This window comes from Pyrus communis, chromosome 4 (assembly GCF_041283825.1).
Source record: "Pyrus communis isolate YQ-2024b chromosome 4, ASM4128382v1, whole genome shotgun sequence".
Classification (NCBI taxonomy): Eukaryota; Viridiplantae; Streptophyta; class Magnoliopsida; order Rosales; family Rosaceae; genus Pyrus; species Pyrus communis.
The window spans coordinates 11,763,752-11,779,969 of record NC_142568.1 but is presented as its reverse complement, the minus strand read 5'-3'; the positions used below and the strand labels follow the sequence as shown (position 1 = coordinate 11,779,969).

The 16,218-nt window shown below is 37.0% G+C and overlaps 1 protein-coding gene and 1 pseudogene across 1 annotated transcript; one reads left to right on the top strand and one right to left on the bottom strand.

The window, feature by feature from the left end:
- Window positions 1-3,394: 3,394 nt before the first annotated feature.
- Window positions 3,395-9,609, top strand: LOC148697434 (uncharacterized; annotated as a pseudogene).
- A 3,511-nt stretch (window positions 9,610-13,120) lies between these two features.
- On the bottom strand, window positions 13,121-15,704 carry LOC148697433 (ras-related protein RABC2a-like). The gene is made up of 6 exons (XM_088692469.1): window positions 15,292-15,704; window positions 14,613-14,681; window positions 14,455-14,520; window positions 14,105-14,226; window positions 13,668-13,796; window positions 13,121-13,416 (listed from the first exon to the last, which is right to left on the bottom strand). Exons 1-6 carry the CDS (start codon window positions 15,428-15,430, stop codon window positions 13,306-13,308), a joined length of 636 nt encoding a protein of 211 aa, XP_088548595.1. The 5' UTR covers window positions 15,431-15,704; the 3' UTR covers window positions 13,121-13,305.
- Window positions 15,705-16,218: the final 514 nt, after the last annotated feature.

Genomic DNA, 16,218 nt, shown 5'->3' with positions numbered 1-16,218 from the left:
TTTGTAAACAGTACCGCTGAAACGCAATTAATTGGTAAGCATGCAACGGTTACAACGGTTGCAAAGTTTAAACTGTACTTTCAAATCATAACACTAAAGTTATGAGGTATGGTATCCACACATCCTTTTTTAAGTAACTTCTTACACATCCTTTTAATTTTCGATTGTCCGATCAAATGAATTAAAGAAAATCAAATAACAGAAATTAACAAGAAATGTGTGAGAAGTAAAAAAGAATGTGTGGATAGAACACCCTTAAAGTTTGTATGTGTATACACAACACATTTTTAAGAGGTGATATTTATTTGCAAATGTGATGCATCTTTAAGAATGATTAGCGATATCATCAAAAATGTGATATATATATATATATATATATATATATATATATATTATATGTAATACATTCAAGTCTTACATCGTATATTTCTTTTTTTGTTTTTTTTCTACTATGCAATAGAGCATTGAATCCCCCTTAAAAATGAACGATCAAATTTGAACACTAATATGTAACTGCTACGAAAAAGATATATCATAATACTACATATATTTAGAAGCCGTTTCATAATTAACCATTTTGCTTTTTTTTTTTTACTTTTTTGAAAACTAAAAAGTAAAAACCGAAATCTTATTTGGTAACCATTTTCATTTTTTAATTATAAAAAAAATGAAAGCTGTAAGCTAAATGCTAATTTATGAAAACTCAACAAAGTAGTTTTCAGTTTTTTGTTTTTAAATTTCATATTTTTAAAACTAAAAGTAGTTACAAAAAGCTATTCATTTTTGAAGGGAGTGAAAACAAAACCTAAAAATGAAATGGTTATCAAACGACTCATTAGCGAGCCAGAATATTTTTTAATGTACCATTGGTACATCGCATACTAGGTAATTAGGCATAACCATGTGGTTGTGTGGCATGCAAAATGCATTTCTTGTTTGTGGGACTTGAATGGATAAAAAGTACTCTAGAACTAGTTCAAAAGGTTTCAATTAACTTGATGTACATGTTTGTAACTTACGCACGAGATGCGTTTTCATGTTAATTTAATAGTGTTTTGACTCACGTTTGACACAAGCCTTTGCTTGTGTTGAAACATCAGTTCACGCTTGACATGGACAAAAGAGTTCATACCTAGGCTTTCTCAAACCTTGGTTGAAAGATAGATGCTTGCCAGTCACAAGGTTTATCTAGCTAGTTTTCCTTCGGATTTCGCTCACCGCCATTATAGAGAGAGAGATTTTTTTGGGTACTCGGTTTTTTCTTTTTTAATCTGTAAAGAAAAATTATTAAAGCTGAAAGCCTCTAGTACAACAATAATCCAAATGATCAAAATCTAAAAGCTTCCATAGCTAAAACTAGCAAGGCAATAATCCCATAAGCAAGGATTATTTAAAGTAAGGCCCACATGGGCTAAAGCATCAGCTACAAAATTCGCCTCTCTGAAAATATGATTCCAAGTTCTAACTAATATTCTGAAACTCGGAGGCCAGCCACTTGATATTAAGTTACTTGGTATTCACGGGTGTTTCACATGTTATTAAAAAAGTAAAATATATATATATATATTTTCGGTATTTCTTCTTTTATTTTATGATACATAAGTACCCGCTTAAATACCAAACACTCAACTAATAAAACTTCTCAGCTATGTTAATTATGACTATATTAATTATTAAGTAAATGTTGACTAAAAAAAAAATTAAGTAAATTTTGTTTTAATTCAACTTTTTGTACCTCAAGATTTAACTAATAAACTTCTCCAGCATACTCTCAAATTTACCAAATAATAACAAAATATTAGAACCCAAAATCCAACCCAAGCACCGACGACACTTCTCAACATCGTCGGTGGCCATCATCTCCCCACTGAGATCAGATAATAGATCAAGAATGTGGATAGGAAGCATTTAGGGCAAACTACATTTTACATTCTCGAGGTTTGATGTGTTCTTCAATATGAGCCATGATATCTTAATTTTTTCACATTGCACATGTGATTTTGAATTTGTATCAATTTAGACATTTGGTACTGATTTGATACTGAGGTGCTTTTATAAAAAGTGGATATCAAAAAAAGCTGAGCTCGAAAAGGTGTTTGGTAAACACTTAAAAACAGCTTATTTTCATATTTTTGGGTGAAAAAAAAAAATGAAAATGTAAAGCAACAAAAATGAGCTTATTCTCACAGCACAGCAGAAGCAGCTTTTTTTTTTCAAAGCACTGCAATACCAAACCAGCCCTTAGTCTATTTGAATGTCTAATCCTCCATCAAAGTGTTGAGGTTTTTACTTTGTCTATGTGGCATGAATATGGCTTATATGTCAGCTTATATACAGGTCTCATGCTTATTATACCATCAATTTAATAAATGGAACTTTAATGAAAAGTTATCGGTATTGTTCGCTTTAACGAAAAATTATATTTTTACACTAAAAAGTCAATTCTGGTACTATTCAATTTACTCATTTTCATTAGTTTTTCTTTTAATAAAAGATCAAATAGTTGATCAGACCAAAGACATAAATTTATATAAATTCAATACCTTGTAGTGCAATACAAAAATATAAAAAATTTCGTGCAACAATCTGAAAACCAACCCAAAATTGGAGAGTGTGAATATTGATTGTGGTATTCCTCTTTATTTCTAAGTAAGAGGTGTTAAGTTCAATTCTCGCCTGAACTATATCATTGTTAGCTCATTTTAAAGCTATACTCACCTCCCTCTCTTTTAGTGTAGATAATATTGTTTGTTCAAATAAAAAACAAAAAAGTCTGACCTAAGACAAGGGACTGATGATTCGGGACAAATCTAACTCGATCTTTCCTAAAAGCAGTTCCAGCGTGGTGGAGGCCCCCTAGGGCTATCCACTATGTTATCCACCCAGTGAACAGTAACTGCCCTTAATGAACAGGAATCGCCTTTTGCATCTCCACCCCTACACTGAATAGCCCTGACAATTAACAATAAAATATTACTATTTTTTTATTTATAAAATAATACAAAATAATTTTATTTGTAATTTCGGATAAGATTTGTAATTTTGCAAAGTCTACTCCGCGATTATTTAATTTTCCATTTAATTTTTAATTAATTAAATTACTTAATTTCCATTAACACCCATCCTCTATTTTCCCTTCAAAATTTTCCAGTTGTTTACTTCGCATTCCCGAGAAAATCAAATCCGATCATGACGGCTGTCGTGGCCACCGCCACCGACATGCTAAAGACTCCAACTTGCATCAAAATTACGGCCATTGCCCTCATCTCCCTCTCCCTCTTCCTACTTGCCAACCACTACTCTGCTACCTATCATTCCTTTCCCTTCTTCTCCTCCACCGCCATGTCCTCCGCTGCGCAGTCTTCGTCTCTCGCATCGCATACACCGGAATCGCATGCTCCGAATCCTCCGTCAGCTCCTTATCCTCCTCCGCCGTGACCATCGCTGTAGGTGGAGAGGATGGGGATAGTGGACGAGATCAATGCGATGTTGGAGGAGTTTGAGACCTGACAGAAAAAATAAAAAAAGTGGCTGATGTCTAGGCGACGTCAGCCATGCGTCAGGTTGCATTCGGGCTCTCGAGCTGGCACACGCTGGAGCATCAAGGCCAGGCTATCTAGCACTGTTCCATCACCTATCCACCGGGCTAAACACCACGGTGGAACTGCTCTAAGGGTTGTCATAGAGTGGGTTGCTCCTATTCGGAATAGGTTGACCACGATGATGGTGGTGGGCAACTTAAAAGAATAAATAAATAAATTTGTTAAATAAAGAGTGGAGTTTTATTACAAAAGACCTCAATATTAGTTAGAGTGGGGTAATCATATTTAAACTCATTATTTTTTTCTTTTTGCCACCAATGTGGGATACCCAACACATTTTGAATTTTCACTTTTCCCATCATTTTTTGATACATTTCTTCTACATCTATCCGACCATCATTCTTCTACTCTTCTATGCACTTCCCCTCTATTCTAAATTTCAAATATTTAATATAAAAATCGTAACCAAAGACTAAAAGCAAAATGTTTATCGTAAGGGCCGTTTGATTTTTATGCGTTTAAATACCTGCCCATTTTATTTATTTCATTGTACTAATATTCATGATTTATTAAATTTGTTTTCTTGGGGTATTTAATTGCTCCATTTTGATATCTCGGCGTTATCTAATTTCTACCGATGTATTCCCCAATCCCCTTCTTTCTTATTTGTATACAGATAACTTAGTCGGTAGCATCGATGACGCAGTGGAGGATGGAGACATAGCTCTCCATCTGGCCTGTCTATATGGTAATCTTTCTTGTGTCCAGATCAGTCGTCTGCTTAGTATGTGGTTTTGTTTTCATTTTGTTGAGTAATACTTTGAGCTGAGAATAATTCTTCGGATGTAGTTACTTTTGGAGAGAGGAGCAAATTTGGAGGCTAAGGATGAAGATGGAGCAATTCCTTTGCATGATGGGTAGGCTATAAAAACTTTCTAACTATTACGATGTGTGAATTATCTTTCTATGCAATTTTTTTATTTTTCCTAAATGATTGATGTAGGATACACCGAAGTGGTTCTACTTTTGAGTAACAGTGCTAATGATGCTGACCGTGTAAAGAGAATGCTAGAAACAGCTGATGCCGAAGGTGATACTGTGAGTATTACTCGAATCCCATCTTTATTGTGTTTTACGTGGGAGTTTAGATAGATGATTAGTGTTAACCATACCATACATAGAATCCAGAAAGACAGAAGAGTTAAGGGAGAAGAGAAAGAATCAGAGAAGCTTAGAGAGAGAGAGAGAAAGAAATCTTCTTTTCTTTATTATTTTTGCATTGTTACAATCTTCTTACGCAAGCTATATTATATACTGCCTTGACCTTATCATATCTGAACTGTCCTAACCATAGTCTTCAATCTAGCCACTGTATTACTGACAGATGGCACAATCTAACTAATTCAGTTATATACTCTTACATCCCCCCTCAAGCTCAGGTTGGGAGGACCCAAGCTGGAGGTTGGAACAGTGAGTAGCAAACAATGGGAAACTGAGGCCTTTAGTGAGAATATCAGCAAACTGTTCTGAGGAGGAGACAAACTGCACGAGAAGCTGCTTGTGAGCCACACGCTCTCGAACAAAATGAACATCGACTTCAATGTGTTTTGTAGGCTGATGTTGGACAGGATTAAAAGAGAGAGCAATAGCAGACATATTGTCACAGAATAAAACAGGAGTAGACTCGAGGGGGATCTTCAAAAAGGCAAGAAGTTGCTGCACCCAATCTAACTCGGCAGTAGTAGTTGATAAAGCCCTGTACTCCGCCTCAGTGGACGATCGAGACACAGTCTGTTGCTTCTTAGAGGACCAAGCAATGGGATTATTGCCAAGGAATACCACCAAGCCAGTAGTGGACCGTCGATCATTAGGATCCCCTGCCCAGTCAGCATCACTAAAAGCCTTGAGGATCAACTCTCCACTGGTGTAACTAATTCCATGACTGAGAGAACCTTTAAGATATCTTAAGATTCGTTTGACAGCAGTGAAGTGAGATAGCATGGGAACCTGCATAAACTGACTAACTTGATGAACCGAAAAGGCTATGTCAGGCCTGGTAAATACAAGATACTGCAAAGCCCCAACTATACTTCTGTATAGAGCTGGATTATTAAACGGTTGGCCATCATCCTTATTAAGCCTATGGTAAGGCAAACAAGGAGTGGCAGCAGGTTTGGAGTCCAGCATATCAGATTTCTTCAACAAATCTTGAATGTACTTTTCCTGAGATAGAAACAAACCAGAGGCAGTTCTAGTGATCTGAATACCCAAGAAAAAATGTAAAGGACCAAGATCCTTAAGCTCAAATTCTTTGGTTAACTGTGCAATGACTTGTTGAATTGTTGCAGCTGCACTTCCAGTGATGATTATATCATCAACATACAACAGAAGAATCACAATGTCAGCACCAACATACTTAACAAACAGTGAAGAATCAGAATATGTATTGCTGAAACCCAACTATGGTAAAAACTGAGTAAATCGATCATTCCAAGCCCTCGGAGCCTGTTTTAAGCCATAAAGAGACTTGTGTAACTTGCATACTAAGTATGAATATCTAGAATCTTCAAACCCGGGAGGTTGTGACATGTATACCTCTTCATTTAAAATGCCAGGAAGGAAGGCATTTTTAACATCAAGTTGTCTTAAGGGCCAATTAAACTGAGCAGCAAGAGCAAGAACTAATCGAACTGTGGTAGGCTTGACCACAGGACTAAACGTTTCCCCATAATCCAAACCTTGTTCCTGGCTAAACCCCTTTGCTACCAACCGAGCCTTATGTCTGGCAATGCTTCCATCAGCATTCCTTTTTACTTTAAACACCCATTTACAGCCAACTAAATTCTTATTAGGTGGCAGATCAACCAAACTCCATGTATTCTGTGAATGCAAAGCTGCAATCTCCTCTTGCATTGCACAATACCAGACTGGAACTTTCAAAGCTGACTTATAAGAGGCTGGTTCAATTGTAGTTAAATCAACCTCAGCTGCACTGTTAACAGAAGCCAAGAAAACTTTCTTCTTGATAATCCCACTTTTAGAACGTGTCTGCATAGGGTGCAGATTCATTGATGGAATGTCATGAACCACATGCAAAGTGTCTGAGCTATACTCAGGTACCACAGAAGAATCTTGCACAATAATGGATTGAGGAGCAGGGGAGGGTTGAGAGGAAGATTGGATATTAGGCTGAGAATGGTGCAGATTGGAGGAGTGAGGTGAAGAACAGGATGTGAAAGGGGTAACCAGGATATTAGCAAGATTAGGAAGCACAGAGGAACAGGGAACTGTAGAGGCAGTAGATGATTGTAACACAGAAAGCTTGGGTTTGACAACCATTGTGGCATATGGAAAGTCTATCTCATTAAAAATAACATGTCTTGATATATAGGTCTTCTCATGACAGGGATCATAACAAGTGTACCCCTTGTAATTCAAAGCATATCCCAAAAATATACACTTAGTAGATCTAGGTTGAAACTTGTTGCTATTATAAGGTTTTAACAATGGAAAACAAGCACACCCGAAGACTCGAAGATGATGAATATCTGGAATAACAGAATATAATTGTTCAAAGGGAGAATTATTATGAATAACAGGCGATGGCATTCTGTTTATTAAGTAAATTGCTGTTTGACAGGCAAATGTCCAAAATTTAGAAGGCAAATGTGCAGTTTGTAACATAGTAAGGGCAGTTTGAACAATATGTTTATGCTTTCTCTCAGCCAACCCGTTTTGTTCAGGGGTATAAGGACAAGATTTGTGATGAAGAATGCCTTGTTGAGCAAGAAAAGATTGAACAGATTTACTAATGTATTCTCCCCCCCCCCCCCATCACTCTACAAGATCTTAATTCGAGCTGAAAATTGGGTAAAAACATATTGATAGAAGGAAACAAACACTGAGACAAAATCTGATTTATTTCGCAAAGGAAACAGCCAGCAAAACCGTGTACATTCATCAACAAATATGACATAGTATTTGAATCCATCCACAGATACACAAGGTGCAGGACCCCATAGGTCACTATGTACAACTTGAAAAGGAATTACAGATTTGGAAGTAGATGAACAGAAAGGAAGTTTACTAAATTTGCCTTCTAGACAACTTTGACAAACTATAGAAGACACATCCTTGTTAATAGCAACATTAGATTTCCTAAGTATAAGAGAGACAATAGGATTGGAGGGATGACCTAGTCTGGAGTGCCACAAGTTTGAGGTGACAGTGTGTCCAAGACAAGCAACAACTTGATTGGCTTGTTTTTGAGGAATATGAGGAATGACAGGATATGAAGAAATGGGATACAATCCATTGTTGCAGAGGCCCTTAAACAAGATTCTCCTTGTGGCTTTGTCCTGAATCCAAAAACAAGCAGCATCAAAAATTAGCCAACAGTTATTGTCAAGGCAAATACGATGAACTGACAACAGATTATGGGATAGCTTTGGAACATAAAGAACAGAATTCAATTTTATAGACTGTGGAGAAGTCCTTAAAAGGGAATCGCCAATATGAGAGACTTGCAAACCTTCACCAGCAGCTGTTTGAACTGTGTTAGTTTGAGAATATGGTGAAGCAACGGACAAATTACTCAATTCATTCGTCATGTGATTGGTTGCCCCGGAATCAGTGAGCCAGACTTGAGAAGAAACTGGATTAGGCATGGCAGAAGATGCATTCATGGCATAGGAAGAAGATGCATTCATGGAAGGAACCATATTCACAGAGGACATATTAGACACAGGAGGCATAGCACTCATATACTGAGATTGCATTGAACCAGGAAACACAGTATACATAGCAGTCATTTGTGATGGATAATTCCTTTCTTTGTTTCTGTAAAAACATGTCTTAGCCGTGTGATTACTTCTATCACAGATTTGACAATTCTCAGAAGATTCAGCACATCTATACACACATGTAGCAGCAGAATGTCCATGTTGAGAACATATTTGACATATGACATTGGAAAGAGAATTACCATTGTGAGCCTGAGAAGGACTACCAAGTATACCAGGAGCAAAATCCCGAACGGTAGGTTTAGAATGATAAAACTTTTGTCCCTGATTCGAACCAAATCTCTGACCTTGATTATACGTAGCTTTGCCTTTACCCTTAAATTTGGACTTGTGACCCCCATTATAGAATGAAGATTGACCAGAGTTCCCATGAAAACCATTAGAATTGTGAAATCCATTTGAGAAAGAACCTTGATCTGAAGATGACGAAGCCCCAGAAGTAAAACCTTGCTCTGATACCATGTTAACCATACCATACATAGAATCCAGAAAGACAAAAGAGTTAAGGGAGAAGAGAAAGAATCAGAGAAGCTTAGAGAGAGAGAGAAAGAAATCTTCTTTTCTTTATTATTTTTGCATTGTTACAATCTTCTTACACAAGCTATATTATATACTGCCTTGACCTTATCATATCTGAACTGTCCTAACCATAGTCTTCAATCTAGCCACTGTATTACTGACAGATGGCACAATCTAACTAATTCAGTTATATACTCTTACAATTAGATGGTAAAATGAATTCTTGCTTTCAAATGGGAACTGTGTATTAAATGTTGTAACGGGGCTTGATTTTCATAAATGTTTGTGGTCATTTTTTTGAAAAACCTTCTGCAGCCTCTTCATCATGCAGCAAGAGGTGAACATGCTGATGTTATAAGACTGTTGTTGGCATCTGGAGCTTTGCCTACCAAGGCGAACCTATATGGAAAGGTTTGTGTTTGAAATTTTATACTTATTAATTGATTTTGCTATAGTCTCTGTTGTGGATTTTCTCATTGAAAATTCGGGCAGATCCCAAGTGACCTACCAGAAGCTAGAAGACTTTTGGACACTGCCTCTGCTGGTATGGCGTGCCAGTAGGCTTTATTATCGGAATTTTTTTTCAAGGATCCCAATGTTCTTTGCTTTTGTTGGTCATTAGTTGAGCGAGAGTCATCAGAACACAATTTCGTAATCTTGTAGTTCAACAAAAAGCTTCCTGCACAATTACGCCCGAACTCTTCCACGAAGTATTGGTGTAAAGCCCTGTGTTTAGTGTAAATGATCGTAACACCAAAGAAGATCCTTGACGAAGACGAGCCATTTGCTTTTCTATTAGTTTGTATAATATACAATTCTGCGAGCTTCTCATCATCAACTAATTCATGTATTGTGATTAATATTGGTTATCTTGTAAAGGAGAATGACTTACATAAAACGAGTTGCATTCCCATCCAACAATACATTGTTGTGTATTTTGTTCTCTCATGGCAATGCATTATTGTTTTCAAATGGCACGTTGAAGCCAACACGTCCCATGTAATTTGCTCATTTCAGAAGACGGAAGTTGAGAAAAGTAAGACAAAAAGACAACTTACTTGAAATAAAAATGATAACGTTACAAAAACAAAAAAATAGTGTTATTCACGCCTTTTTTTACCTCTCACGCCCTTATTAATTTTTGTACTTCATTCGATCCAACTGTCAACAAAATAAATAACATCATCCCAGATTTCCTGCCAAATGTGAAGGGAGCTCTGCTATGGCATGTCAACCTAAACCTTGAAACACCACCTTCCACACCCAAAACAGTTCCAAACCCAAAAGACTGGAACAGCCTTCGGGAACAAGTTGGATTGTTGTAAAAACTCAGGTTCGCTGTTATGCAAGTTTAGATTCTCTTTCAGCCATATGATCAAAGAAAGTGGATGTATTCTTGAATCCTGATCTTTGATGGGTTTTTCGTGACCAAGAGGGTTAGGTAGAAAGGGGGATCATAATCTTGTTAATGCCTATTGCTAAGGATTGGGAGGGAACAGCATGAAGAACTTTGTCTTAACTGGATTCTTACTTAGGCTTGAAGAATGATTCCGTCGGGTACATTTGTGTTGAGACGGGGGCGATCTTGTAGTTTTTGGTCTGTGAAGAAATGTTGTTAGGTGCTCCGTTTTATTTTCCCATTGAGGCCAAACCTAAACTTGTGCTCGAGGGAGAGCTGTCCATATATTGATAAAGGATGTAGGGATTCTCAAGAAGAGAGGAGTCATGGTTGTCCCTTTTGGACCGGTTGGATCTCATGAGTCAATAGAAAGTTGGATCTATGTTGGATGATGTGATAAAAGATAGCACTCAAATTAAACCTTCTTATTGACAATTGTAGTAAAGATGTAAGTAGGGATCGTTTTAGGCCGGGGATTAGGAGGGATTGGTAATCTACTCAAAACTGACTCAAAAACATAAAACTAGGCTTAAAAACACTTAACTAAACTCAAAGAACTGAAAACATATTAAAAAGACTCAAAACAGCATAAAACAATCAAATAGACTCAAATTAGACACTAGGACTTAATTTGGACGAATTCTAACTTTAACTTGACTCAAAACACTTAAAAACACAAATTGGACAGATTCTAGCTAATTTGACACAACAAAGTAAAAGGGATTGGGTTTTTGACGAATTTAAAGTAAAAAACAAGTAACTTAAAGATTTAAACAAAGTTTAGCACGAAATTGAGTGAATGGATGGGTGATAAGCTAGCTAGAGGGTCCTTTTCCACACATGACACACTTGCATACAAATTGATTTCCAGTTGCTTTTTCAATAAACCATGAACCTCAACACCCCAGATTAACCGTGACATCACTAATTAACCCTCAGATTTTCCTTAAGTCATTGAATTGGATGGACAACACATCGGCAACCAAATTATTCTTTCCAAGTTCCCTACATGAACTGCATAATAGAGACACAAGCAAAGATCATAAGCATTGACAAGGCATTCGTAACTATGACATCATGATACTCATGCCAGGAATTTAACTTAACATGATTGTGATACGCAACCTTTAGTACTTGTAAATATAAGTTTGTAACGATTATGTGAAACTCCCTTATATTCTAGCATCAAATTCATGCATGCAAACTAAGTAGGCCTCCTTAATCAACATACAAGAATAAGTTCTTAATCAAACGGTTAAGTAAATTGCATTCACAATTTATGAAATCACAACTGGAATTAATCACTTCATATTGCAAATATAATTATGGTTTCAAAGTCTCCTCTAGCTAAAACAAGTTTAGCCTCTCATGTTCACAGCAAAACAAAGAGAATTTAAATTAGACATTGAAAACAAAAGATAGATTACACCTAAAAACGTTCCAACAATCCAACTTGAATGCAAAAACGTCCAAGGCTACTTCTCCTCTCCTTTTTCCTTGCTAGGCTGCGGCACAAGGGTGTAAGGGTGTGAAATTGGGTTGTGGTGTGTTATGGTGAAGGATTGATGAATGACAGGGAAGTATAATGGATGATAGGGTGCGGAAGTGTGTATGGATGATGGTTGAATGGAAGGATGCGACTGTGTGTGTAGAGAAGGATGAATGATGGCTGAATTATGTATATGATTGTATCTATGTGTGAATGGGTGCGGCAGGATGTATATCTTTTAGGGCAAGGATCATGACTTTAATTAAATGTTTTGGGAAAGAATTAGACCCCAAATCCACAAGGAAAAGGAGAATTGAAGTCAGAATCCCAAGGGAAAAGGGATAGGAAACTTGCGGCAAGGACAGAAAATAGGAAATAGGAAAGGGCAAGGTGAAGCCTTGCACGGCAAGGAAAAGAGAAAGGGCAAGGAGGTGCGCCATCCCTCTTTGGCTGGGATTAAGGCTTCTAGAATTTATATTTAGGTGTCTTAAATTGATTAGGAACCCCTTTGATAGCTGGAACATAAGTAGGAAAAGATTAGGATTGACTAAGTCAAAATAAGAAAGTTTGACTTATGTTTCCTTCTTTGTGATTGATTCCTTTTCTTCCAAGTCTTGAACCAATTTCGTCCACCTCTTTAGCAGATTCCTAGCCTCCTTTGGTCTTCAATTTCATCCATCCACCTTGCTCCAAGCATGTGCTAACCATTCCAAGCCCAAAACTGCTCCAAATTGCTCCAAATTGCACTTTCTTGCCACTTTAACCATTTGGACCTACAAACACACGAAAATAGCTTAAAATACTAAAATAACTAGGAACTAACAACATAAATGTAAGAAAACAAGCTAACTAAGTCACATAAATATGCTTCTATCATTGGATCTCACTTGAATCGCTCCACGTGATGCGAAAGAAAACCTTCCTGGAGTTTCTCAAAAGCATGGAAGGACCATTGAGCAATAGCATCAATTTCAAACATGGAGGAGGAGCTCTCAATCTTAACAAGTTTGGTTATTGAGTTTCTGACCAAACCGTTTATAGTTAACAAAGGCAGAAAAGAAATGTTCCCTGCACCACGTGCATAAAACGGATGTCTCACATTTGCTACGTCGTGTGAGCATATGACCATAAATGTGAAACATCCGTTTCGTGCCGCGGGTGTAAGAAAGTTCTCTTATAGCAATGATCTTGCAGAACTCAGCATGTGGAGATCTACAGAAAACTTATGGACATGTATATGGATTAAGTGTTGCTAATGACAGAAAACTTATGGGCATGTTTATGGATTAAATGTTGCTAATGATTTTTTTTTTGTTTTCTTTTTCTTCTCTGTTTATATAAAAATACAAGCAATTCTTTTTCCATAACATGGCTGAAAAACAAGGAAATTACATTTACACAAGCTAATACATAAGTTGTATGAGTGCCAATTTGTGCATTATACGATTGAAACAAACAATTATGCAGTAAGACGGAAAAAAACATCGAAATTACATATACAAGATCTGTTCTTGATGTGAGTTGAGCTTCATACGAGGTGCACAAGGTGGCATTTTATGAGCAACAACTACCGATAGGAGGTGCTTGATTTTCCTGTTTCTGCTTCAATATATTTCTCTTTGCCATGGTCGAACCTTCTTCCAAGAGACTAGGAACCTCCATTATCTGTTGCACAGTCCCAGTTGATTAGAATTAGGAACAGAAAAAAACATACTGTGTGGAATAAAATCGTAGGGCGACTGCGTTGAGCTTGAGTAATTAGCAATATGATTAGAAAATTGTACTGCTAAAATTATGTCAACAAGTTTTTAGGGATATGCATCTGTCATTTAAGTAAAATACAGTTCCATCTGGCACGAGAACTTCAGTTCTAATTCTATCGAGTGTGTTTAAAAGAAAAACATTCTAGGAAGTACCTTCAACGCTAGCTCTTTGAAGCAGTGCTCCACATTCTCTCGAGTTTTAGCGCTACATTCAAGAAACAAACATCCAAGATCTTTTGCAAGAGAAATCCCCTCTTCTCTACTTACAGCCCTTTCTGATTCCTGGAATTGCAAAGAATTGATTCGTAACTCATTCAAGAAGTTGAGATAATAAGAAGAGGATTCACCAGATTTCTAAAAACATGGAATCTCTCAAAGATAGAGATCAAAATAGAGATGAGGACCGCAAGCTATTTCATCCGTTTCTTGCTTTGGTTGTGATAATATAGGACGAACACGGAGCTAAGTTAATAAGACCTTTTCGGGCTGTATGCTTACTACGAGAGACAACACCCCACAACTATCAATCACTTCTTGTTCATTCTCTGGGATCAAGTTTTAAAATATAAGACAGCGAATACGAAACTTACTCTATCAACTTTATTCCCAACAAGCATCTTGACACAGTCCTGGTTAGTCGAGTACAGTTCCACTTCTTTAGCCCACACATCCGATAAGTTCGTAAAGGTGTCTCTCCGAGTCACATCATACACTAAAACAAAGCGGAGGAGTCATCCGTTAGCTGAAATCAGGCAACTGTTGGATGCAAGGTATTCTAAGAACTTAAGATTAGGTAATAGTTCCATGATACGAAAACAGACGCTACTAAGAGAAGCAGGAGAAGTAGCTTCATATTTCCGAGGTGAAAGCAATGCCACATTTTCCTTACAGAAAACATAAAGATTTCGAGATCAAAATGGCGAAAGCTTTGATAACGTACCAAGGATGATTCCTTGGGCATTTCTGTAGTAAGAGCTTGTTAATGTTCTGAACCTCTCCTGTCCAGCTGCAACACACAATGTTATTTGTTCCCAATTTATCATTTAAAATTTTATCATATAAATTGATAAGAAAATTTGGGTGTGAAGCTCTCTCTACCTGTGTCCCAAATAGTCATCTTGATTTTCTTCCCAGCTACAGTGAGCAGCTTGATTTTAAAATCCACACCTATGAACAATGCAACAAAACTCATCAAATATACTACAAATGGTTGTCCGGTTGTCCCAATCAAACCAAATTCTGCACAAGATGCCCAAAGTTCTTCAAGCTACTAACTTCTTTGAGCCCATTCCTTGGAAAATTCTTGAATACGATATTCTAAACTACTCTAGTCTACAAGAAGATGAATTGGAGCTTCTAAACTACTCTAATCTACATGAAGATGAATTGGAACTTGTGTGCAAGTGTGGGCACACTGGCGAACTTGCCTAGCCCGCATCTGCAATATTCTCTTCTTAATCACAACGCTATTTATACCAACTTTTCAGACCAAATTTGTAAACAATGTGATGGGATTACCAATAGAAAATAAGCACATTAATCAACATTTGAGTAATAATCTAATTGTCAACAAACCACGACATATATATAATTTACGAAATTTAGGCTAAACAGTGGTCTCCCTAGCATTACCTTGTACAAATATAGATCCAACAGTATACAAATGTATATATAACATTTGATCTCATTAGACCGGTAACACAAGAATTAACAAAATGACATTTTTATCACCTCCCAAATGAAATGTAAAAGATGGGGTTCAAAAGATTGATAATACCAATGGTGGGGGCAAGATCGTCAACAGAGTTGGAGATGAAGCTAACAAGCAGACTACTTTTGCCGACGGCGGAGTCTCCTATCAGCAAGATCTTGAACGACAGATCGTAGTTGCTGCTGCTCTGCCCTGAAGAACCCATTTCAGATCACTCTCTCTCTCTCCCTCTTCCTCTCTGGGGTGATGATGGCTGCTTTTGCTCTCTGAACTGTCAATCTCTCTCTCTTTCTCTCTCTAAAAAGAAGAGAGAAAGAAACGTATATAAGGGAGGAGAGAGAGAAGGAAAGGTGGTAATGGCAATGGAGAGAATCAATGCAGCTATATCTTTTTTTTGGAGTCGGAAGGCGAAGGAAGGAAGGAGGTGAAGAAAGAGAGGAGAAAAAGCTAAAGAAAAACGGCTATTATACCTGAACTCCATTGCCAGACAACTACCAACGTATTTATTCTTTTCTTTTCTCTCTTTCCTTTTTCCTTTTCTTTGTTGTTTTTTATTGTTTCTTAATCTTTTTTATGTTCCATATTAGGAGGGTTCTGTTTGTCTCAACTCTTTCTTTCTGTGCAGTAAAGCTTTGTCCCACATTGGTACGACAGGAATCGATTCTTTTGACACACACCACACTTTGTCAGATAAGCTGACACGACACCCATGATTCTACATTCGGTTACACTTTAAATTTTTATACCGTAGAGACGTAAATAAAAAGAACAAAAATGACTAGCAATATGTAATTATACGTGAAATAAAATATGTACAACTGGTTGCACGTACAATCTTTTCAACACGGTGGAGCTTCTAGATCGAGTGATGTATGAAACGGGCAGATACATGTTTAATACAAACGCCATGCCCATGTGGTTTAGCGTCAAAAATACTATAGTACATCAATTTACAACGTGTTACTAAATATAATTGTTGAATGCGAGCTGAAG

Bases quoted from the DNA above. Each gene is read 5' to 3' on its own strand.
- LOC148697433 (XM_088692469.1), bottom strand. From the start codon at position 15,430: ATGGGTTCTTCAGGGCAGAGCAGCAGCAACTACGATCTGTCGTTCAAG. The intron at 14,682-15,291 runs GTATTATCAATC...CATTGTTCATAG, and splicing joins CGATCTTGCCCCCACCATTG to GTGTGGATTTTAAAATCAAG. The intron at 14,227-14,454 runs GTACGTTATCAA...GCTTTGTTTTAG, and splicing joins TGCCCAAGGAATCATCCTTG to TGTATGATGTGACTCGGAGA.